This window comes from Schistocerca cancellata, chromosome 11, assembly GCF_023864275.1.
Source record: "Schistocerca cancellata isolate TAMUIC-IGC-003103 chromosome 11, iqSchCanc2.1, whole genome shotgun sequence".
In the NCBI taxonomy this organism is placed as follows: domain Eukaryota; kingdom Metazoa; phylum Arthropoda; class Insecta; order Orthoptera; family Acrididae; genus Schistocerca; species Schistocerca cancellata.
In genome coordinates this window covers 81,622,949-81,648,334 of record NC_064636.1, presented here as the reverse complement: position 1 = coordinate 81,648,334, position 25,386 = coordinate 81,622,949, and the positions used below count along the sequence as shown (strand labels likewise).

At 41.0% G+C, this 25,386-nt stretch overlaps 1 protein-coding gene across 1 annotated transcript in view; it reads right to left on the bottom strand.

Moving 5' to 3' along the window:
* LOC126108663 (RNA-binding protein 48) overlaps positions 1–25,386 on the bottom strand; it is an 85,471-nt gene that overhangs the window by 26,182 nt on the left and 33,903 nt on the right. The window contains exon 4 of the mRNA XM_049913972.1: positions 18,506–18,669. Coding sequence (XP_049769929.1) covers positions 18,506–18,669 — 164 coding nt within the window. The remainder of the gene's footprint in view (positions 1–18,505; positions 18,670–25,386) is intronic.

The following is a 25,386-nucleotide window of genomic DNA, read 5'->3' as shown; positions in this document are numbered from 1 at the left end:
AACAACAAATTACTTGGTATGATGAGAAGCAAAAAAATTCAACAAACAGTTCCAAGTGCTACATTACATTTCTTGCACCAGGTACATGCTGATGTCTTACAAGTTATTCCAAGACACTGTCTTCTTTTAAGCTCCTGTATTTTCACAATTAGGTGCGTCATTCCACTGTTCTTTTGGTGGCATCTAATACTTCCTGTATACCTGCAGTTTTTCTCGTTTGAAAATTTATATGATAGATTTTATTTCCATGTGTACAGTAGAGTATCCAGGCATAGTGTACACTGTGACCCAATGACCAACTGAAAAGAAGCCAGTACCATTTTCTGTCATGGGTACTTACCCTATAATGAGTCACATTTGGTTCAATCACTCTAGCATCAGGATGGAGGTCAGAGGAACTACAATGTGTTTCCTTGAGCGATGAGGATATCTTTCAACTACTAGGTTTACTAGGTTTACACCAGTTGTATTTTACGGTGCAGAAACAAAGGATTTCTCACACCATTTACACATACACACTTTCAATTTTATATGGTAAAAGACTTCACTCTCATCTCTCTCTAGTTCCTCTTTACTTGGACGGGTGCAATTTTGGGGGACTACATTCTCTGTTATAGCTCAGTTGCTTTCAAAATAATACAAAATTACAATGGCACCAGGCATAATAGAATAATCCATAAAAAATGATTAACATGCTCTCATCAGTGGTTATTGTTACCATTACGTACCTCTGAAAGTGTAACGTCTGTCTCTGTGATACTAATATTGTTGCATAAATTCGAATAAAAAGCATGTGACTGTTCATGTATTACAGAAGTATGCACAGTTTTTGAACCTGAATAATAAAATAGTTCAATTGCTATACTTTCAATTGCCAAATGTTCCCAATAGTGGAATGCTTCTCACAACTACTAGAACAAGACTGAAAGAACAAATGTCCAACAATCCTCAAATAAGCACAACAAAATTATAGAAGTTCATTGTTACTGAAAAATCAGTAAAAGTCTAGTCGTGTCATGTGTTCCATTAAATGCAATCTGGGCACTAATTGGTTAAGTCTCGACATCATGACTTCATGCTATAATTTTATCGGCAGCTGTAAAAAAGCTTCATGTGTCGTTTGAAGCAAATTAAAAGTCAATGTTACTACCATTTCTCCATACCAGTTTAGCAGATAGTTACAATGCTCTATGACAAAAATATCATGAATTCAAGAATAGTAATAGACTCAGCAGAAAACTTCCTGAAATTAAAATTGTGCACTGGACAGGGATTTGAACCACGAATCTCTGCGTTCTGCATGCAAGTGTTCTACCGACTATACTATCTGAGTATGACTTGTGATCACCTTCACAGCATTACTTCTGACAGTATTTCTCTTTGCCTTCCGAAATTCACAAAATCTCTCTTACAGAGTTTGCTTAACTAGCACTCCATAGCATGTCGCAGAAAAATCACTTAATCCCAGCCTAGTGATTTGTTTCCACAGCTCTGGGTCATCAGTTGTGATGACGGAGCAGTCAGTAAGATCACTGCTTGTGAAAGGTGAGGTGCCCGGTTCGAGTCCTGGTACAGCAGACAGTTTTAATCGAACAGGAATTTCAAAACTGTTCACTCCACTGCAGAGCAAAACACTCATTCAGCAAATCTGGAAAATAAAATGCAAAAGTAGCTTCGAGAGAGTAGCTGGCCACACATGAGAGGAGCATGTTGAAGGCCAGTGCATGCATATTGAAGGCCCACAGATATTTCAGGAGGCACCATCTCTGCATTAGTGGACACGACCCACACGCCAGTTCTCAGAGCTTGAGATTTCGCTTTCCCAACTGGGCACACACGAGTGACAGGTCACATGCAGAAAGTCTGTGATTTTTCTGTCATGACAGAAATGTGTACTTCTTACAATTACAGCGAAGGAGTGGACCAATGGTCACATCAAAAACTTATACAACTGTACAACATAACACTTTGTTTCCTGAAGTCAATTTGTGAACAAGAATGTTAAAAATAGAGCTTATGAAGAGCTGGTTGCAACATTTCTATATGGTATTCCAACTGTGGACCACAAAACAATTAAAAAAAATAGATTACAAAATTTGAAATCAAGCATCATAAAAGAGTTCAGAAAGGTGCACAACTCTAAAAGAAGTGGTAAAGGGCTGGGGGCGGGGACTATGAACTGTATCAAGCAACATTATGATGAGACCAATAAAAAATTACTTGTACAATGTTCATTATTGTATTTCCCATAAAGGTGTTACAGTCACTAGTTTACAGGTATTTTGAATTACTGTACTTTACAAAGGATCAAGAACACCCTCCTCCTAGCATACTGAAGCTTTGCTATTCTCACAGAGTTCCCATAATTCCGAAGCAGAGTACATAGTGTACAAGCCATTAGCTATTGCCACAATGTTGTTCTATCAATCATCCACACTAACTTTCTCTCAAATATATAAACAAGTTTAAAAATCCAAAATTGCACTACAGTAAAATGATGCTTAAAAATGCTGCACTTTCAATAAGGCAGTCACACCTACCAAAGTCCGTCATCTGTGGGCTGTGACCAGTCGAGCATGCACTGTAAATTCACCAATTGCCTGTACACAAAGTAACTCCTCCTCTTGACAGGCAGTGCACACACATTAGTGGCAGGCCGAATATGTCAAAAATCTCTGAGAAGACATAATTCTATACAGAAAGTTCTGGTGTCTTCTCTAAGAAACCTGTATCAACTCAAATGCTTGTTTACAGTGGTTTTTGGTTGGTATTATGTACTTTGAGATGCAGGGGTCTTTTGTGGCAATATGAACACAAGACCAACGAGCACAACCCTTAAGATGGATGTGCCTGACAGATGCAAAAAATATAGATCAGCACTCAAAGAAATTAAACATATAACAGCATTGTCCTAAACTTACAGGAACGACTATCTGGGCAGGAAAAACCCAGAGACACAAACTAATACACGGACTGGAACTTAAGTTGGCTGCAGAAAAATCTATGACTCAGTCAATAGGATGTCACTATTTCAAATTCTCAATGAACTGAGTTTAGTGAAAGCAAACACTAACACATGCCCATTCTGTGTCACATATTTTATCTAAATTAAATAATATTACATCACATTTTCACTGAAATAATTCCTTTCATTTTGGTCCTAAAACAAACATTAACAATTGTTACCTTTGGAAACCAAGATACTCAGTAGAGTTACTAGTTTAAAACCTACAAGCCTACAAAAATTTCACTATGGCACATATTTATCTCCGTACCTGATGATAGTGTAGCAGCTGAAGACGAGTTTGTAAAATAAATAATAAATACTGCAGTATATTGCACAGTGTTTTTGGTGTTTTCATTCATAATGTATAAAATTTTGTATCGAGAACCAAAGGAACAGTCAGTCAGTCAGTCAATGAAATGCAGAGGTGAAATTTCTAGAAGTTTTATGCTTAAAACTGGAGTCAGACTGGGGGATATTCTCTCCATGCTGCTCTTTAACTATGTTCTAAACAAATTCATAAGAGAACAGAGAATGTGATTAGCAGCAAGCCAGACCAATGGAAGAGTTAGATTAGGTTACACAAGGGACAAGCTACAAACAGATTGTCTTGCATTTACTGAGGACATAGGAATTTTTCAGGCTCAATGGAAACAGCCACTAGATACATGCAACTGCTGAAAGAACAAGTTGTGAAAGCAGGCTTACCGATCCCCCCACTAGGAAACCAAATTCATAACAAACAGCAGCCTCCAAGATCATAAAAAAGAATTATGAAAAAAAAAAAAAAAAAAAAAAAAAACCAACCCAGAGCGAACTGAAAAATTCAAGGGTCTTTTATAAGTGACAGAACAGAAAGTTTTTAGACCAGTTAAAAGAGCCAACACTATACGGAATGCATCACAATAGTGATCTTTATATATATATTTAAAAAATTACAGATGTGATGATGATGATGATGATGATGATGATGATGATGATGTTTGGTTTGTGGGGCGCTCAACTGCGTGGGTATCAGCGCCCGTACAATTACCCAATCTTTGCTCAGTCCAATTTCGCCACTTTCCTGGATGATGATGAAATGATGAGGACAACACAAACACCCAGTCATCTCGAGGCAGGTGAAAATCCCTGACCCCGCCGGGAATCGAACCCGGGACCCCGTGCTCGGGAAGCGAGAAAGCTACCGCGAGACCACGAGCGGCGGACGAAAATTACAGATGTGATTAGAACAAGAAGAATAGCTTTCAATGGCCACATCCAAAGGATTAATCCCAATAGAGTGACAAAGAGACTGTTTACTTATATTAACAAATTAAAAAATGGAAGAAATGTGGTGTAAAGAAATTGAAAGGGTCCAGAAAAACTCTGAATTTTTTTGCAACATTCCAATGGTTTCCATGAAGAACAACAAAAGAAGACTGTGGCCACTTAGACAGAAGAAAGAAACATTGAAAAATGTGGAAGCAAAGAAAGGTATGACATAGAAATAAACATACTCTATAGTAATTCATACGTGGAAGAAGAAGGGTTGGAACTTTAACAGTGGCAACTATTTATTCACAACTGATACACAATAGTTATGCATTTTAAAGTTTTTCTATCCTTCAAAGTAGTCATCAGCACTAGGTGTAGCTGTTGCAGCAACATGGAAGTCACAGTATACTTTTCGCAGTGCCAGCTGTTTCGATACTTCGAATGAGGCAGTCTACTGTCTGACAAATCTCTGCAACAGTTCCGAAGTGAATGCCACAAGTACCTCCTCCGTCTTAGGAATCGAGTCGAAGTCACGAGGGCTTAAGTCCGTGGAGTATGTTTGATGGGACAGTGTTTCCCTGCACCATCAATGAAACAAATCAGCCACAGCTTTCACAGTATGTGCCTGAACACTGTCCTGCAAAATGGCAGGAGAGTCCTGCAGAAAGTGCTGCTGCTCCTTTCACAAAGCTGGTCGGAGGTTGTGTTCCAAACACAGACAATAATATAACACGTGGACAGACAGTCACTGCAGAACAATAAGAGTTACGATAACACCATTTAAGTCATACACAAGACTCAGCATAATTGTCACATTGCTGAGGTTCTGGCAAACTTTCCGCCACCATAGTGACACGTAATGGGTGCATGCATTTGATTGGTGTTTTAGGTATGGCCCATGTGATTTGGCCAGTGTCTTACTCAGAGTAATGAAACGGCATAAGGAAGCCTTTCCTCTGCCATGTGGGTACAAGCAGTGTTGTGTTGTACAAATTTCTCCATTCCCTTCTAATCACCAGGATGTAATGTCTCTCATTCTCAGGCATTCCTTCAAAATGTGAAGAACAGTCGAATGCATACATTCTATCTCTTTAATTTGGCATCAGTCACTGTCCAGTAAAGTGGTAACAGCTGATATTTCTACACTGACACAGTAACAATCAGACCGACAAATGTCTGCCACATTTTTTTACCCACCTCACAATTGTCCTGTAAAGCAATACAGATTCCCTACAAGCCTCTCAAAGACTTCAATGATACTATCACACTCTACGTCCTCTGGCATGTGCAGTTTTTATCCGAAACCACTGTTCTTGTGTAAGAAACACCATGACAGCTCTACATTAGGCTGTCCACATCTCAATCTGCACATGCACGCAATTTGGGAAGGGAAGATCCATTTGCACTGAGATAAGGTAGCTAGCTGTATGTTATTAATACACTATGTGATTTACTAATACACTATGTGATAAAAGTATCTGGACACCCCCAAAAACAAACTTTTTCATATTAGGTGCATTACGCTGCCAGCTACTGCCAGATACTCCATATCAGCGACCTCAGTAGTCATTAAACATTGTGAGAGAACTAAACGGGCCGCTCCGCGGAACTCACGTACTTTGAATGTGGTCAGGTGATTGAGTGTCACTTGTGTCATACATCTGTATGCAAGATTTCCACACTCTTCAACATCCCTAGGTCCACTGTTTCCAATGTGATAGTGAAGTGGAAACGTGAAGAGACACATACAGCACAAAAACGTACTGGCCGACCTCGTCTGTTGACTGACAGAGATCGCCGACACTTGAAGAGGATCGTAATGTGTAATAGGCAGACATCTATCCACCATCACACAGGAATTCCAAACTGCATCAGGATCCACTGCGAGTACTATGACAGTTAGGCCGAAGGTGAGAAAACTTGGATTTCATGGTCGAGCAGCTGCTCATAAGCCACACATTATGCCAGTAAATGCCAAACGACGCCTCGCTTGGTGTAAAGAGCGTAAACACTGGATGATTGAACAGTGGAAAAACGTTGTGTGGAGTGACGAATGCCCGGTGAACGTCATCTGCCAGCGTGTGTAGTGCCAACAGTAAAATTCGGAGGCAGTGGTGTTATGGTGTGGTCGTCTTTTTCATGGAGGGGGCTTGCACCCCTTGTGGTTTTGCATGGCACTGTCACAGCACAGGCCTACATTGATGTTTTAAGCACCTTCTTGCTTCCAACTGTTGAAGAACAATTTGGGGATGGAGACTGCACCTTTCAACATGATCGAGTACCTGTTCATAGTGCACGGTCTGTGATGGAGTGGTTACATGGCAATAACATCCCTGTATTGGACTGGCCTGCACAGAGTCCTGACCTGAATCCTATAGAACACCTTTGGGATATTTTGGAATGCCAACTTCATGCAAAGCCTCACCGACTGACATTGATACCTCTCTTCAGTGCAATACTCCGTGGAGAATGGACTGCCACTTCCCAAGAAACCTTCCAGCACCTGACTGAATGTATGCCTGCAAGAGTGGAAGCTGTCATCAAGGCTAAGGGTGGGCCAACACCATACTGAATTCCAGCATTACCAATGGATGGCGCCACGAACTTGTGAGCCATTTTCAGCCAGATGTCTGGATACATTTGATCACATAGTGTATGTGTTCTAAGCAACATTATTTGATTCTGTTGTGTCTCTGTGGTAGTGTTGTTGCTATTAAGGCTCCAACCCTCATACATCATGTATACATATGTATTACTCAGGAAACACGCAGTATTGTTATTTAATATATTCCTGTTCCTGTTTTGGAATTCAAACTACATCTGCTTCATTTGCCTCTGCCCATGTATTTTTGCTGCAACAGACCATAAGACACTGTTACACCCCAGAATAATGTCTGTCTGTGACAAAAAGCTTTTGTGCCATTAATAAAACTACACTATATTATTGTGATATATCCATAAAGTACATATTTTTTTACTATTTGTTACAATGATAATTATTGTCTTTTGTGTGATTTATTGCATAGCAAAATGTTGGTTTATATTCCTGTTTCATGTTGCGTATTGATAGGTGAAAATTTACTGTTGTGGACGGAAAAGCTGTAGGGAAGTCCCTCTGTGTACAGAAGGTGGTTAGCATGCCACAGTAAAAGGTGTACCGTATTTTCTCGAATCTAAGCCGCACTCGAATCTAAGCCGCACCTGAAAAATGAGACTCAAAATCAAGGAAAAAAAAAAAATTCCCGAATCTAAGCCGCACCTGAAATTTGAAACTCGAAATTCAAGGGGAGAGAAAAGTTTTAGGCCGCACCTCCAAATCTAAACAAAGTTGGTCCATTGTAATATGAGACACAATTTAGGTCGAATGAATGACGATACAGCTACAGTAGTTTGGTTCGAGTCGTAAGCTTAGTAGTTAAGCTTTACCAGGTAGCCATTGGTATGCGTCAGGCACTCCATCCGTATTTATACGGGTACCCTTCCTTTTTCACGTGCTTCGTCTGGTTTGAATCGATTATTGCATATTTTTCTTTGATCCGATAAGTGCCGTTCCCTTTCTTATAGGTGTTTACATCACTCTAAGCTGAAAATGCATTACTGTACTGTGTCATGCATTGTTTGTCGCATTCTGATAATGAGTGTTTACGACCTGTTGCCGCTCGCAGCGTGGCTCGCTTTTGTGCACGCCACCACCACTTCCAATTAAAAAAGAGAAAAGAGGAATCGTCTCATTAGCGAAACAATGACAAGAGAGAGCTATTTGTTGTCATTTACACTGCTGCTTTATTTGATAATCATCAACAAGAACCAAATAATATACTGCGTATGATAGAAGTTCTGAACGAGAGTTTAGTGAAAATTTTTCTCCATTTGAAAATCTTTGCAGACGCCTCTTTAGTACATAACATTCTGCACAGAAATTAGAGTCAGCTTAGATTTAAAAATCTTGTCAATTGCCGTGCTTCATTTCTGACTGTATCACTATTAGGCATAAGAATAATACGAATATAAGCATGACATGATATGATATGTATATTCCTCCACGTTTGCTGTTGTCTCACTCTAGTTTTGTAGTTTATTAGGCAGACAGGATTTAAATTTAATACCAGCAAAACACGAAACAATACATGAAAAAATGTTTATATTCGTATTATTCTTATGGTGAAGAGAATACTGCATGTGATTCACAGTTCATAAAAGTTCCTATTAGCAACCATCTCTTCTCACAGGTAGGAAAAAATTGAGAACGTAGAGTTGGCCATATTGACAAACATCCCAACAGTCTTGCCAGTCGGATTTTCGTAGTACATTGAAAGGCTGCTATATTCGTAGATGGAAACTCGGAGCAGGGAAAAAAACTCGTCTTCCACCTTAATTTATTTACTGACGCAGAGGTTATGGCGCCAGTATTTATCTTTGTGCCTGCAAAGCATGCCTGTGTAGCGCTACATATATTCAACGGCAGAAGTTAATTGTGGCGGCACCTACCAACATTTTACAGAGCTTCCGCTTACTTTGCACTCGATTCTAAGCCGCAAGCAGTTTTTTGGATTACAAAAACTGGAAAAAAAGTGCGGCTTAGATTCGAGTAAATACGGTAAGGCATGCAGTGGGCGCCCATAGAGGAACAACCACCAGTCAGTCGCTAGCCTTTAGGCTGTCTACACTGTGTAGTGGAAGTGGGACTGCGAATTTTCTGGAAATGAGCCTTGGCTTGATGGATTACCAGCTTATTCCAATGTGGAATGTTTGTGCAATGTTCTGTGATGTTTCGACAAGGAAACAATAATTATATTAGAGCAATTTGTATGCTCACACAATTCTAATAAATGCCAGCATTGCTGCAGCTCGATGTGTCATCATCTCAGAGCAAAATACTATTTCCTTAGATTTCTAAAAATTCATGAACCTGTCCTCTTTTACTGTCACGTAATATGTTTCTGAAATTTAATCTTTGTGTGTTATGATTAAATTACTGACCTTAATCACATAACCTGTACTACAATTTCTGATGTTATATAAGTGTACATAATGTTGAATTTTATTATGTTAATAATGGTAATAATAAAGATAACAATAATATAAATAATAACTGAAGTGCTAAAATTATGAGTCAACTTTCTTATTAATGAAAGAATGCATTTTTTAGATTTCACAATATGAATTGAAAATTTGCCTGCTGAAAAAAAGTAATTGCATTTCCAGTTTAAGAGTATTCAAGATAGGTGTTTCTATGTGTTGTCACATTGAGAAGGCCCAATATTCTAAAATTAGGTTTGCTCATTGCTCGAACAGATATCATAAAAGTGATGTTCTTTCAAGTTGAACACTTCAATTAGCAAATATTAACATGAAAGAGAAGTCTGCTAGTCTGTTAATACCCCACTATAGACAACATAAAAGCTGTTGCCAATGCTTTATTTTATGAATCTGTCCTCACCTGAGTTTGTTATTTCAAAACTATAGGTCCAATTTTGACTGTTGACCATAATTTTCCCTGGCTATACATGATTACAATCGCTGAATGAATCTATGATCAAATAGCCCCCCCCCCCCCCCCCCCCCCCTCGATCCCGCAGGTGGGCCAATTGGGACCGACGGCCCACTGTGTCATACTCTTGACATATGGCATCATGCAGACATGGTATGGAGTCAGTTTTACAGACCTGGTGCCACTGTTTCTCATTCAAGCAGCTCCTTATTGGTATCATGAGACTGAGTGGATCCCATTTAAATCCTCTCACCAAGAAAAAAATCCTGGGCAGTACTGGGAATCGAACATGGATCCTCCACATGTGGTAGTCGGCCACACCACCCACTCAATTATGAAGGCGGACCATATTCAAATAGCACTTTCTAATCTGTTTTCTTCTTTCTAATCTGTCTTCTTCTGTAATAATGTCACACTTTGAAAACAAAACCTGTGGTCCATTTGCTTAAAAAGCATCAGACACACAACCATGGTCACAAACCCCATAAAAGTGTAATGCCAATTTATAGGAATAGGAGTGTTATAAGTTATGCATGGATCTTTTTTCGTTTTTCAAATATAAATTACCACCATGAAATTTGTTGTTTCCTGTGCATTTTGGATGAAGCACAGTTTAAACAAAAAATTCAGTAATCAAAATATCCACGGGTATGCTGCCGGTCTATAGTGTCCAACGGGCACAATATTTCGGCGATCAAACATGTCGCCATCATCAGGTGAACTGACGGACTGAGCTCCTGTGAACGTACCGGCACGGAGATCCGTACGCTATGGCTGCTCAGAGGGAACTGGGTTCGGTCGCGGCGGCGGCCGATTTAAATACCCTCCGCCCGCGGCGCGCTCCCTCCGCCGTCCGCGCCCAGCGCCACGGTCGCGCGGTGGAACAGCTTGCGACGGCGTCTGAGATGACGTCGGTGTGATGGCTCAGTCCGCCGTGGTCGTCACAACTATACGTCTGCTCGATTTACTCTTGATTAACCCGATCGCTGGTTCCCAAGCTTTGCTAAGATTATAGCCACAGTCCCGGTTTATGAGGTCGTCATTGGTGCGAATTTCGATGGCCTCTCTAACAACGCTGTCCCAGTATCTCGACGTCTGTACCAGAATCCTCGTGCGGTCATACTCCATGGCGTGATTTTCCGACAAACAATGTTCAGCGACCGCCGACTTGCTCGGATACATCAGTCGAGTGTGCCTCTGGTGTTCACGGCATCGATCCTCGACGGTACGCATCGTCTGACCAATATACGACTTGCCACATTGACACGGAATCTGGTACACGCCGGCCTTCCTCAAACCGAGGTCATCTTTGGCGCTCCCCACCAGTGCACGAGTTTTATTTGGAGGACAAAACACAGTTCCGACCCGGTGTTTCTTCAGAATGCGGGCGATTTTCCCCGAGAGTGCGCCTGTGTATGGAATGAATGCAGTGCCTACCTCCTCCCTCGTGACTTCATCCGTCTCAACAGGTTGTGCTGCAGTGGTTGGGCGGAGAGCACGTTGAATCTGCCACTCTGAGTACCCATTTTTTCGAAATACAGTTCTCAGATGTTCCAATTCCTGGGGTAGACTCTCTGCGTCAGAGATAGTGCGCGCCCTATGTACTAGAGTTTTAAGTACCCCATTCCTCTGTGAAGGGTGGTGGCAGCTGTCTGCATGCAAATACAGATCAGTGTGCGTAGCCTTCCGATACACCCCATGACCTAGGGTGCCGTCAGCCCTTCTCTTGACCAAGACGTCAAGGAAAGGTAATTTACCCTCCGTTTCAGTCTCCATAGTGAATTTGATGTTGGGGTGTATGGAGTTTAGATGTGTAAGGAAGTCAAGGAGTTTATCCATACCATGTGGCCAGATGACGAACGTGTCGTCCACGTAACGGAAAAAGCAAGTAGGTTTCCATACGGATGACGACAGGGCTTCCTCCTCGAAGTTCTCCGGTGGTCGCTGAACATTGTTTGTCGGAAAATCACGCCATGGAGTATGACCGCACGAGGATTCTGGTACAGACGTCGAGATACTGGGACAGCGTTGTTAGAGAGGCCATCGAAATTCGCACCAATGACGACCTCATAAACCGGGACTGTGGCTATAATCTTAGCAAGGCTTGGGAACCAGCGATCGGGTTAATCAAGAGTAAATCGAGCAGACGTATAGTTGTGACGACCACGGCGGACAGAGCCATCACACCGACGTCATCTCAGACGCCGTCGCAAGCTGTTCCACCGCGCGACCGTGGCGCTGGGCGCGGACGGCGGAGGGAGCGCGCCGCGGGCGGAGGGTATTTAAATCGGCCGCCGCCGCGACCGAACCCAGTTCCCTCTGAGCAGCCATAGCGTACGGATCTCCGTGCCGGTACGTTCACAGGAGCTCAGTCCGTCAGTTCACCTGATGATGGCGACATGTTTGATCGCCGAAATATTGTGCCCGTTGGACACTATAGACCGGCAGCATACCCGTGGATATTTTGATTATCAAATACGCCGGGAGAAACTCAAGAATCACAAAAAATTCAGTGCTTATAATGTTATTGCAATCACTGGGGTATGACTGGGCAAAGAGAATTGTAAAGGTTTGCGCTGGTATGCCTCCTTAACAATGACTTTGGAACTCTGTGTGTTCAAGTGCACACTGCTGGAAGAGAAGGAAAGAATTTTGGCCACCAGACGCAGCGTCAGCAGCAAGTTTGAGCCACGGGGTAGGCTCGTAAATGGCAGGCAGTAATGGTACGAAATTGCAAGGTGCAGCTTCACAGTGTGAAAGTTTCTCACAAATGAGACACTCGTGGGTTGCAGTGGACAGAGAAGAATATTCTGACAACACTTTACGGCACTGCTCAGTTTAAGTGAAACCTAAAGGATTTATTTATTGGTGGACAACTTCTTCTACTCCACTGATGCATTTCTCAGTAGCACCAACTGATTTTTATATAAGTACAATCTAACTTCTGCACCATTTCAGTGCAGTAATGTGTTCATTGTAAGTAAGTATGGTAGTAGTTCTATTACATGTTTATTACCTTATAAATAAAAAACAAACACTTTTTTTAACTTTAAAGTCAGTGCATTAATGCAATCTTAGTAAATGAGTGTTTGTAAAATGATTATTTCATACGGTGATCATTAAAAAAAAAATGACGATCATTCCACTTGGGACCTGTAGAAGGTATATTAGCTTATTTGTTTCAGTTGTCAATATTTGTCGTGTACTATTGTTTTTCTGACATGTTTTACATCCTGGAGGACCTCCTCACTACGGATCAATTGGAATGAAAGTAAATCTAATCTAATCTAATCTAACGAGTTACTACAAACTTCGCTCATGGAGCAGTTCTGCACTATTGTCGTTGCCAATCGATCCCTGCACGAGATTACAATGTTTGATGATGCCGATGTCACAAGACAGAGTGATCAGTAATTTAAACGGTAAATCCCAGTGACTCTTGAAAAGAAGTACTTTACCGGCTATATAGTGTTTTGCGTCAGTGTAGATTGTGTGTGGTACCCTACATTACTGACACTATTACCTGGGATAGGTTCCCAATTCCAGGGTTCTTGTTTGCATGATAAAGCGTACCAGGAATGTGTGACAGAATTTAATCAAATTATATCAAATATTGCTCCTTTGGAAAGTTCACATGAAAATGTAAATTAACTAATAGCCGGTTTGCACAGTTAACAGCTCTTCTTTTATTTGAAAATAATTATTTTAATTAATTTAATTTGAGTGCCAGCACAACACAAGTTAAATATTGAAAGAAACCTGATTTGCTTCAACAGTGGACATTCACAGTGAATTTTCATAGCCGGAAACTTACTTCACTGCACCAATTAATTTACCTAAAATAAATTTGCAGCGATACGTGTTAAAGTGCTGTGAGCCTGTGTAGTGTCGTCTTCAAGGTCATTTTAATGTTATAGTAATTACAATACATAGTGTATTGTATTAAGAACATTCTGACAAAATTATTGAGCTTAGTGATTCAGCCATCCTAAATACAGTAATTGTACAGAATGCTTGCATCAGCAGGTATGATACAAAATTATGTAATTGAGATGTATGTTCAATAGTAGAATACATACACTACTGCTGTAATCAATCAGTTTTACTGTGAAGTGTCCAACTGGCCTGCCGACCATTTTATTTCAAAATTATTCAAGTTAATTTCAAGCAACTTAATTATTTAGCCGGTGTAAATATTTATTTCTGTGATAGGTCAGTACCAACTTAAATCCTTTTATTCATTATTAATGTCATGCCAAAAACATTGCTGTAGCTGAGTGAGTTGCTACTGCCATTTTGATTTGGCAGTATTCAGAACTGGCAGCCTTGCTTCTGAGATCCTTAGGTATGGTACCACACCATCAAGTGACTTAATTGACGAGTGTCGGGCTTTATAACTGTTTATATTGCAGCTACTCCAAAAGACAATGCGCAAAAAACAGACAGGAAAAAACATTGTATGACAAATGAGTACTTCAAATAAAATTTGGCATCTGTAGATTAAGGGGGAACAGGATATAATGTCCCATCAACAATGGTGTCATTAGAGACCACATGTTCGGAAGGAGCACACGAGAAGAATTCAGCCCTGTCCTTTTGTAAGGAACCACCACACCATTTGCCTTACGTTACATAAGGAAACCATGGAAGCCTTAAATCTGGCCAGCCATACATACACTGCAGACCATTACAGATGCAATAATTAAGTATACATTACAAATGAAAATTCGTAATTGAGCCTGTAGTTAACATGATGTACCTGTACAGTTACCATGGAAAATTGGTTGACGGCAGACAGTATGCGTGCACTGATGTAATTCGTATTATACACATTCAGAGGATAGTCAACTGATAGATTGGGCAGTCAATAAACTATGATTAGAGAATAATTATTGTAAAAAGAATTTCAGGGAATCTGATGTTCCTGTTTCAGAAGTTTTAAATAATTCATATTGAAATCAGTTAAAATGCTGTTCTAAATACACTCCTGGAAATTGAAATAAGAACACCATGAATTCATTGTCCCAGGAAGGGGAAACTTTATTGACACATTCCTGGGGTCAGATACATCACATGATCACACTGACAGAACCACAGGCACATAGACACAGGCAACAGAGCATGCACAATGTCAGCACTAGTACAGTGTATATCCACCTTTTGCAGCAATGCAGGCTGCTATTCTCCCATGGAGACGATCGTAGAGATGCTGGATGTAGTCCTGTGGAACGGCTTGCCATGCCATTTCCACCTGGCGCCTCAGTTGGACCAGCGTTCGTGCTGGACGTGCAGACCGCGTGAGACGACGCTTCATCCAGTCCCAAACATGCTCAATGGGGGACAGATCCGGAGATCTTGCTGGCCAGGGTAGTTGACTTACACCTTTTAGAGCACGTTGGGTGGCACGGGATACATGCGGACGTGCATTGTCCTGTTGGAACAGCAAGTTCCCTTGCCGGTCTAGGAATGGCAGAACGATGGGTTCGATGACGGTTTGGATGTACCGTGCACTATTCAGTGTCCCCTCGACGATCACCAGTGGTGTACGGCCAGTGTAGGAGATCGCTCCCCACACCATGATGCCGGGTGTTGACCCCGTGTGCCTCGGTCGTATGCAGTCCTGATTGTGGCGCTCACCTGCACGGCGCCAAACACGCATACGACCATCATTGGCACCAAGGCAGAAGCGACTCTCATCGCTGAAGACGACACGTCTCCATTCGTCCCTCCATTCACACCTGTCGCGACACCACTGGAGGCGGGCTGCACGATGTTGGGGCGTGAGGGGAAGACGGCCTAACGGTGTGCGGGACCGTAGCCCAGCTTCATGGAGACAGTTGCGAATGGTCCTCGCCGATACCCCAGGAGCAACAGTGTCCCTAATTTGCTGGGAAGTGGCGGTGCGGTCCCCTACGGCACTGCGTAGGATCCTACGGTCTTGGCGTGCATCAGTGCGTCGCTGCGGTCCGGTCCCAGGTCGACGGGCACGTGCACCTTCCGCCGACCACTGGCGACAACATCGATGTACTGTGGAGACCTCACGCCCCACGTGTTGAGCAATTCGGCGGTACGTCCACCCGGCCTCCCGCATGCCCACTATACGCCCTCGCTCAAAGTCCGTCAACTGCACATACGGTTCACGTCCACGCTGTCGCGGCATGCTACCAGTGTTAAAGACTGCGATGGAGCTCCGTATGCCACGGCAAACTGGCTGACACTGACGGCGGCGGTGCACAAATGCTGCGCAGCTAGCGCCATTCGACGGCCAACACCGCGGTTCCTGGTGTGTCCGCTGTGCCGTACGTGTGATCTTTGCTTGTACAGCCCTCTCGCAGTGTCCGGAGCAAGTATGGTGGGTCTGACACACCGGTGTCAATGTGTTCTTTTTTCCATTTCCAGGAGTGTATATTGAACTCACAATCCGCCCGGACTTTGCACAAGTAGCATTAACAAGGAAAAATCCCATCACATCTCCCTCAGATTTAGTGATAAAATGGCCCAGTGAAGAGCCTATCAAAAACTGAACACATATCAAGCATGATACCTTGAAGAAGGTGTACTGAACAGTGAAATAAATAGAAAAAGTGAATGGTCCAAAATCATTTTCAGCTAAATACCTAGGAATTACAATTCGAACAACATAAATTGGAAGGAACACAAAGAAAATGTTGTGGGGAAGGCCAACTGAAAACCATATTTTATTGCCAGGACACTTAGAAAATGTAACACATCTACTAAAGGGACTCCCTACACTATGCCTGTCCGTCCTCTTTAAGAATACTGTGTGTGGTTTCAGTGTGTGTGTGTGTGTGTGTGTGTGTGTGTGTGTGTGTGTGTGTGTGTAAGTCTATTGTTGATGAAGGCCTTAACGGCTGAAAGCTTTACTTATTAATGACAGTCTTTTTGTTGTACCTATCTGAAACTCAGCATCTCTGCTATATAGTGGGTAGCAACTTTCCTTTTCACAATATTGTTACAGTCCATCCTGGATTTTCCATTGTTTGATAACTGATGTTAAAACATTACCTTGTTTTCTACCTACAACTACCAGAAGGACCTCTGGATCTATGGGAAAAATTCTTCAAAACTGTGAGAAAGATGATAATATTAGGAAAAGTGCATAAGCTCAGATATGTGGTGTTTCATCGAACCCCTCAGACGTCTGTTGCCAATAAATTAATAAATGCTGACAAGAGTACAAGAAAACCTCTGTGCATTTGAAACTTCCTGGCAGAAACAACTGTGTTCTGGGCCAGGACTTGAACCTGCAACTTTCCTTCCAGGACTGATACTCGTGCAAGGTTGCAGAAGAACTTCTGTGAAGTTTGGAATGTAGGAGATGAGGTAATGGCAGAAGTAAAGCTGTGAGGGTAGGTAGCGATTTGTGCTCCAACAGATCAGTATGTAGAGGACTTGCCCACAAAAGGCAAAGGCTCCAGGTTCGAGATCTGGTAAACAGTTTTAGTCCGCCAGATGTTCCAAATTGGTGCATACTCTATTGGCGACTGAAGATTCATTCTCAGTGAATTTCTTTTTCTGAGTAACTGTTCTGATGGGGTGTACCACAAGATAAAGACTTTTATCTCCAGTTTCACAATTCTGTGCCTGCCATTAAAGGAGGCAAAATCGAACAACGGAAAATCCGGAGTGGAATAGCAATAATATGAAAAGATTGCTACTCAACACACAGAGGAGCCATTCTGTCACAAACAGGCTCAATGAAGAACACTGTTAAACATTTGAGTTTTTGGACAAGAAAGTCCTTTTTACAGAATAAAAAACACACACACATTCACACAAGCACACACCACACACATGTGGTCACTGTCTCCAGGCCCTGGGGACCGACTGCAGTGTATGACTTGTGAATGTGTGTGCTTTTTCTTCTTTGGAAGAAGGACTTTTCTGTCTGAAAGCTTCAATGTCTAACAGTTTTCTTCACTTTGAGCCTGTCTGCAACTCAACACGTCCTCTACATCGTTACAGGAAACCTTTTTCAGAAGGCCTCGGGATCCTGTTGTGCCTGGAACTTCACACTAGCTGACCTTACTCCACAATGAGCAAGGAAAAAAATCAATGATACCAGCACCTTTGTACATTGGAGGACCCATGCACCTAACATATTTGTTTTGGCTTTCAGCCACACAAACATCTGGCAGCAGTACCTGTGATCCTGAAAGTGTGGCACGTGAAATCTCGATAGGAGGAGGAGGTACTCTCGAAACCTTTTTTTCTCCCTAAGATCTGTTTTCTGAAACAACTTAGGTGTACGCAACTGGGAGATGTCTTAGACTACTACCGATATTTTGACAGGTTAACCCCCTGTCATTTTCAAGGCACAAGCACAATGAGAGAGTGCTTTGCGAAGACATTTAAACCCTTGGAAAGTGGGGCTATGCTGAGCATGAAGTACAACACAGACTGCACACTGTTAACGAGACTATCTGCCTTCTATCATGAACAAAAGAGTCCAGAAATACCATAAATGCTGTAATACTTTAGCATGCCAAGTACAATTTTGTGGTCCATACAATAAAAGGATCTCTCAGGATCACACAATAACCCAACAGGATACTTTTTCTCAATTGGCTGTGCTAGCACATCCATTCTTGGGGAATTGTATCACTTTCTCTGTAAGGAAATCTTTACGAAAATGAAACCAGGAGGCAGTTAAACAAGTTCTATTCATTTAAATGATTCAGTATTATGTTGTACATCACTTTCTGAAACATTTTTGAAGAGACGGTTTTTACCTGAATTATTGCTTGTGATGGCACAATAGGATTTGGTACGAGAGTGCGTGGATCACAGCTGTAGGCTGCACCGGCCCACACACAGGGCACCTGAGGAGTATGGACATTTAATGTTCTGCTGGCAGCAGCCGGGTCCTTATGAGTGTCTGTATGCTGTGCCGAACCTGCAATTTGAAAGCACCAACCCTTAACACACTTGAGGGTCCTTCAAAATAAAAAAAAATAAAATAAAAAATAATTAAAAAAAAACACATTAAATCATGGCAACACTGTGTGGACTTTGGCAAAACAACAACAAAGTGTTTGAAATAAGTTTTGCATCACCTGCATATCTACAAATATGTGTTGGCTTACTAGATTTTCTGTCTACTCCCGTTGTTGTTGTCATTGTCGTCGTCTTCAGTCCAGAGACTGGTTTAATTCAGTTCTCCATGCTACTCTATCCTGTGTAAGCTTCTTCATCTCCCAGAACCTACTGCAACCTACATCCATATTAATCGGCTCAGTGTATTCAGCTCTTGAGCCTCCCTCTATGATTTTTACCCTCCACACTGCACTCGAATACTAAATTGGTGATCCCTTGATGCCTCAGAACATCTCCTACCAACTGATCCCTTCTCCCCAAATTCCTCTTCTCCCCAATTCTATTCAGTACCTCCTCATTAGTTATGTGACTACCCATCTAATATTCAGCATTCTTCTGTAGCACCACATTTCGAAAGCTTCTATTCTCTTCTTGTCCAATCTATTTATCGTCCACGTTTCACTTCCATACATGGCTACGCTCCATACAAATACTTTCAGAAACCACTTCCTGACACTTAAATCTATACTCGATGTCAACAAATTTCTCTTCTTCAGAAACACTTTCCTTGCCATTCCCAGCTCACCTTTTATATTCTCTCTACTTTGACCATCATCAGTTATTTTGCTTCCCAAATAGCAAAAATCATTTACTACTTTAAGTGTCTCATTTCCTAATTTAATTCCAACAGCATCACCCGACTTAATTCGACTACATTCCATTATCCTCGTTTTGCTTTTGCTGATGTTCATCTTGTATCCTTCTTTCAAGACACTGTCCATTCCTTTTAACTGGTCTTCTAGGTCCTTTGCTGCCTCTGACAGAATTACAATGTCATCGGCAAACCACAAAGTTTTTATTTCTTCTCCATGAATTTTAATTCCTACTCCGAATTTTTCTTTTGTTTCCTTTACTGCTTCCTCAATATACAGATTGAATAACATCGGGAATAGGCTACAACCCTGTCTCACTCCCTTCTGCACCACAGATTCTCTTTCGTGTTAGTATTTTGCAGACATGACTCCCGTTACAAAAGCGTAAACTGCAAACAGAGCGAGAGTTACTTAAGTTGTGCATTGAATACATTGGTGTCATTCAAAAAGAAATGAGCTGGAGGCTGTTAAATGAAAACTGCTGGAGGGATTGTAATACTATTGCCTATGTAAGAAGATCTGGTCTCCGTAAAAGTTCTGAGCCACCAAACTCACCACTAGAGGGACACGGTCGCACATACCCACATGATGTCAGAGTCAGCAAGTATACACTTCGACTGTGCATTGCACTTGGTCATAATGAAAACTGAGAACTGCAAGCTTCAAAAGAAGAGCAAAGGGGTGTAGTGCATTTCCTTACAGTGGAAGGAGAATGAGAAACATAAATTCATCAAACAATGGCACAAGTGTACGAAGATATGGAGGCAGGCAACTGAAGTGTTTTTCTTATTGGTTTAACATTTTATGTAGCTGCTGGCTCGCTCCTTGTTGTTTAAGCTGAGACAGAACACTTCATGAGATCCGTTGCCTGACGTAACATTTCAAATATTTACCTCTTCCTTTTAATCCGGTCACTGTAGTTGATTCTCTTGAAGCAGAGGTCCTGCTAATCAATGTCTCTGAAATCCCGTGCATAACCGAGGAAAGGCTTAACTTTTTCATGTTCTGCATCTGTTATTGAAGCAAAAGAAGATAACTTCTACTCGTGTCATGAAAAAGCAGTCTACTACTTTCCTTTTACAAATATGTATTTCCTTGAATGGGTGAACAGATCATTAGAGTGACTCGTGAATTTGAGTAGAACACAACGTTACATATGAGATACTCATCAAAAGCTCAATATGACAATCCAGATTACAATACATTTCATTCTTCACAAAACCATCCTCTCTTTTGTATTCATGCTTGGGGAGTGTGGTTGCTCTGTGATGGCCAAGCCACTGTCAAACCGCAACACCAAGCCATAAAAGGCCCCGTCCACATCAGCTGAAGCAATTTTGTTGTTGTCACACCTTGGCATTTTCTCGTATTCCACACCTCCCATTTAATGTCTGCACATATGAAAAAGAAACACCTGTGTACAGTATATGTTCTGAGACGTACTCCCTACTTAACATGATTCTGTCACGATCTTTCCCTGTACTACACAAGGAGTGTGAAATGTCGTTTGCTTAAGGGACTTGTAACATTTCACCATTGTCCCAGACATGACATCTGTTGTATCAATAGTGAGGTGGGCAGTAAATACAAGCACACACCTACAAAAGGTAACACATTAATAAGTTTATTTAAACTATGTACACATAATACCTGAGTTACACAAAACTTATGTATCCAGTAGGTTCTCATGTGCGGCTGAGTTATGTGCAAATGATGGCAATGTTTTTTATTTATTTATTTATTATTATTTTTTGTTTTTTTATTTTACACATCTAGTTCCGTAGGACAAAACTGAGGAGCAAATTTCCAATGTCATGGAATGTGTCAGTACATGAAATTACAACATAAAAGATAAAGTAAAATGTTCATGAACCCACAAAAAGAGAAGCCATAAGTTTATGTAAACGCAATCAACAATATAACACAAGAATCAGCTTAATTTTTCAAGGAACTCCTCGACAGAATAGAAGGAGTGACCCACGAGGAAACTCTTAAGTTTTGATTTGAAAGTGCGTACATTACTGGTAAGATTTTTGAACCCTTGTGGTGCCTTATTGAAAATGGATGCAGCAGTATACTGCACTCCTTTCTGTACACGAGTCAAGGAAGTGCGATCCAAATGCTGATTGGATTTCAGCCTAGAATTAACTGAGTGAAAGCTGCTAATTCTTGGGAATAAGCTGATGTTGTCAACAAGAAATAACACCAAAGAATAATATATTGAGAGGTAAATATCAGAATAACCAAACTAATGAACAGGGGTCGACAAGAGGTTCACGAACTTACACCGCTTATTGGCCAAACTGTTCATTTCTGCGCCAAAAATATCCTTTGAGAATGGAAAGACTTATCCCAAAATATAATACCATACGTCATAAGCGAATGCAAATAAGCAATGTATACTACTTTGCGTGTCTAAAGATCACTTACTTCGGATACCGTTCGAACAGTAAAAATGACAGCATTAAGTCTTTGAACAAGATCCTGAACGTGGGCTTTCCACGACAGTTTACGGTCTGAACATCTAGACATCTGAACTCTTCAGTTTCACTAATCATATGTCTATGCCATGAAATTAAAATGTCAGGTTTTGTTGAATTGTTTGTTAGAAACTGTAAAAACTGAGTCTTACTGTGATTTAGCATTAGTTTATTTTCTACAAGGCATGAACTTATGTCATGAACTGCACTATTTGAAACAGAGCCAACATTGCACACAACATCTTTTACAACCAAGCTAGTGTCCTCAGCAAACAGAAATATTTTAGAGTTACCCGTAATACTACAGGGCATATCATTTATATAAATGAGGAACAGGAGTGGCCCCAACACTGATCCCTGGGACACCCCCATTTGACCACACGCCACTCAGACCCCCCCCCCCCCCCCCCCATTTGACCGTACCCCACTCAGGCCCCACAGCACAGCCATTGTCAAATTGTCAACACTGTGAGTGATGACTTTGTTCTGTCTGTTGTTAAAGTGAGAGATGAACCAATTGTGAGCTACTCACCCTATTCCAGAACGGTCCAACTCCTGGAGCAATACCTTGTGTTCAACATGATCAAACACCTTAGTTAGATAAAAACTATGCCTAGTGTTTGAAACCTTTTGTTTAACCCATCCAGTACCTCACAGAGAAAAGAGAATATTGCATTTTCAGTTGTTAAACTACTTCTAAAACCGAACTGTACATCTGATAGAAATTTATGAGAAATAAAATGATCAATTATCCTTACATACACAGTCTTTTCAATAACTTTAGCAAACACTAATTGCATAGAAATAGGTCTAATACTGTCTACATTGTCCCTTTCTCCCTTTTTATAAAGCAGCTTTATAGCCGAGTACTTTAATCGTTCAGGAATCTGACCATTCCTAAAGGAAAAACAACAAATATGGCTAAGTACAGGGCTAACCCATGCAGCACAGTACTTTAAAATTCTGCTAGGCACTCCATCATATCCATGGGAGTCTTTAATCTTCAGCAATTTAATTATTGACTCAATCTCCCCCTTATCTGTATCATAGAGGAGTATTTTAGACATCACTCTCGGAAAGGCATTTGCCACGAGAGTTATACGATTTCATGTAGAAACTAAGTTTTTATTTAATTCACCAGCAATGCTCAGAAAATGATTGTTAAATACTGTACATATATCTGATATATCAGTAACAGAAATATTTTTACTATGAACTGACTTTATATCGTCGACCTTGTGCTGCTGACCAGACACTTCCTTCATAACTGACCATATGGTTTTAATTTCATTACGTGAATTAACTATTCTATTTGCGTACAACACACTCTTTGCCTTCCTAATAACATTTTTAAGCTTCTTACAGCACTGTTTGTAATGAGCTACTGTACGTTGATTGTGTCTACTTCTAACATTTTGATATAATTCGTGCTTTGTTCTACATGATATCCTTATCCCACTAGTCAGCCACTCAGGCTGCCTTTTACTGCTAGTTCGCTGTTTGGAACATTCTAATGGAGAGCAACTTTCAAAGAGCATGAGAAAATATTTGTCATCTATGTTATCAGTACTATAAACATCCTGCCACTCCTGTTCCTTAATGAGGTTTAAAAAACTCTATTGCTGTTGGACTAGCTTTTCTACATAGTAATTAAATGTGACATTTGTTTGAGTGCAGATACCTTTTAGTGTTAAAATTTGTACATCATGGTCTAAAAGGCCATTCACCATTTTACTAACAGAATGCCCATCTAGTACTGAAAAACAATAAAAATATTGTCTATGCCTGTGTTACTGTTCCCCTGCACCCTGGTTGGAACAAACACAGTCTGCATCAGATCATATGAATTTAGGAGATCTTCCCAACAGCTTTTTCTTCCACAATGACACACAAAAGTCACCACATATAACTAACTTTTGGTACTTCCTATAAAGTGAACCAAGAACCCTCTCTAGCTTGAACAGAAATGCTCTGAAGTCAGAGTTAGGGGACCTGTAAACAACAATTAGAAATTTAGCTTCTTGTTGTTGATTGTAACAAATAGTCTTAATTCCGATTCACATACATAAGTCTATGAATATTAAGAATACAGGGTGTTTAAAAAAGAATATACATATTACAAAGTATTATTTTGTCCAAAATATCGATCGCTGCACCTCGGCTTGGCTATTGGAAAAATGAATACACAGTCTAGTTTATATGAATAGCTGCTAGATGTCAGTTGTCTTCTGTTTTGCTTAGTAACCGTCATACGTTTAAAATGGCTACTCTGCAGCAGGAATAATTTTGTGTTCTCTAGTTTGTGAAGTGCAATTCCGTGATTACAGTGCAAAGATGTTGCAGGTCGAGGTACCAAATTGATCCTCTGAATGGGTGGAACATTTGCAGATGGTATCGACAGTTTCTAGATATAGGATGTGTATGTAAAGGAAAGAGTCCTGGCCACCCCCATGTTCCTGAAGAAAATGTTGCACAAATTCAAACTGCTTTCCAACATAATCTTTCAAAATCAACTCGTGATGCCAGTCGGGAGTTACAACTGCCTACAACAATAATTTGGTTGGTTATGAAGCCATACAAGTTGCAACTGTTACAAGCTCTGCGTCCTGATGACAAAAGCAAACGTGTGGCATTTTGTAACGAGATTCTTGATGCTATTGACAATGACAACGCTTTCACACAATGCATCATGATGAAGCGACTTACCATGTTAGTGGTCAGGTAAACAAACACAATGTTCAAATTTGGGGCCTACAGCACCCACATGCAGCCATTGAACACGTACGAGATTTTTCCAAAGTCAATGTGTTTTGTGCGATACCCCGATCATCTGTTTATGGCCCACTCTTCTTCGATGAAAACACGGTTAACGGTCAGCGGTATTCGCTATTTTACAAAACTGATTGTTTCCGAGGCTGCACAAAGACAACTTCATTTTTCAACAAGACGGGGCACCCCCTCACTGGAGTCGCAAAGTGCATCAATGTCTGAATGGAACTTTATGGAACTGTCGAATTGGTCATCAGGGAGCTGGCAACTTAGCACGTCTCAGCTGGGCTCCACAATCACCAGATTTCATGCCCTCTGACTTCTTCCTGTGGGGTTTCGTTAAAGACAACGTTTATGTTCCACCACTCCCACAGAACCTGGAAGAGTTGAAGAACCGGATCCGTACTGCCATAACATCAGTGACGAACAACATGCTTGCCCGAGTATGGGAGGAATTTGAGTATTGATGTGATATTGTTTGTGTCACTGATGGAGAACATATTGAACATCTGTAATCTGAACTTGAGAGGTTCATAAATATATCTGTAAAGTTTCATATTCATATGTCTTACAATTTAATACATATATGCATTTGAAAGACGTATATACTGTTTGAAACACCCTATACTTAATAGCAGTGTGCTGCTACAATGTCATATTCCTTGCTGCAATCTT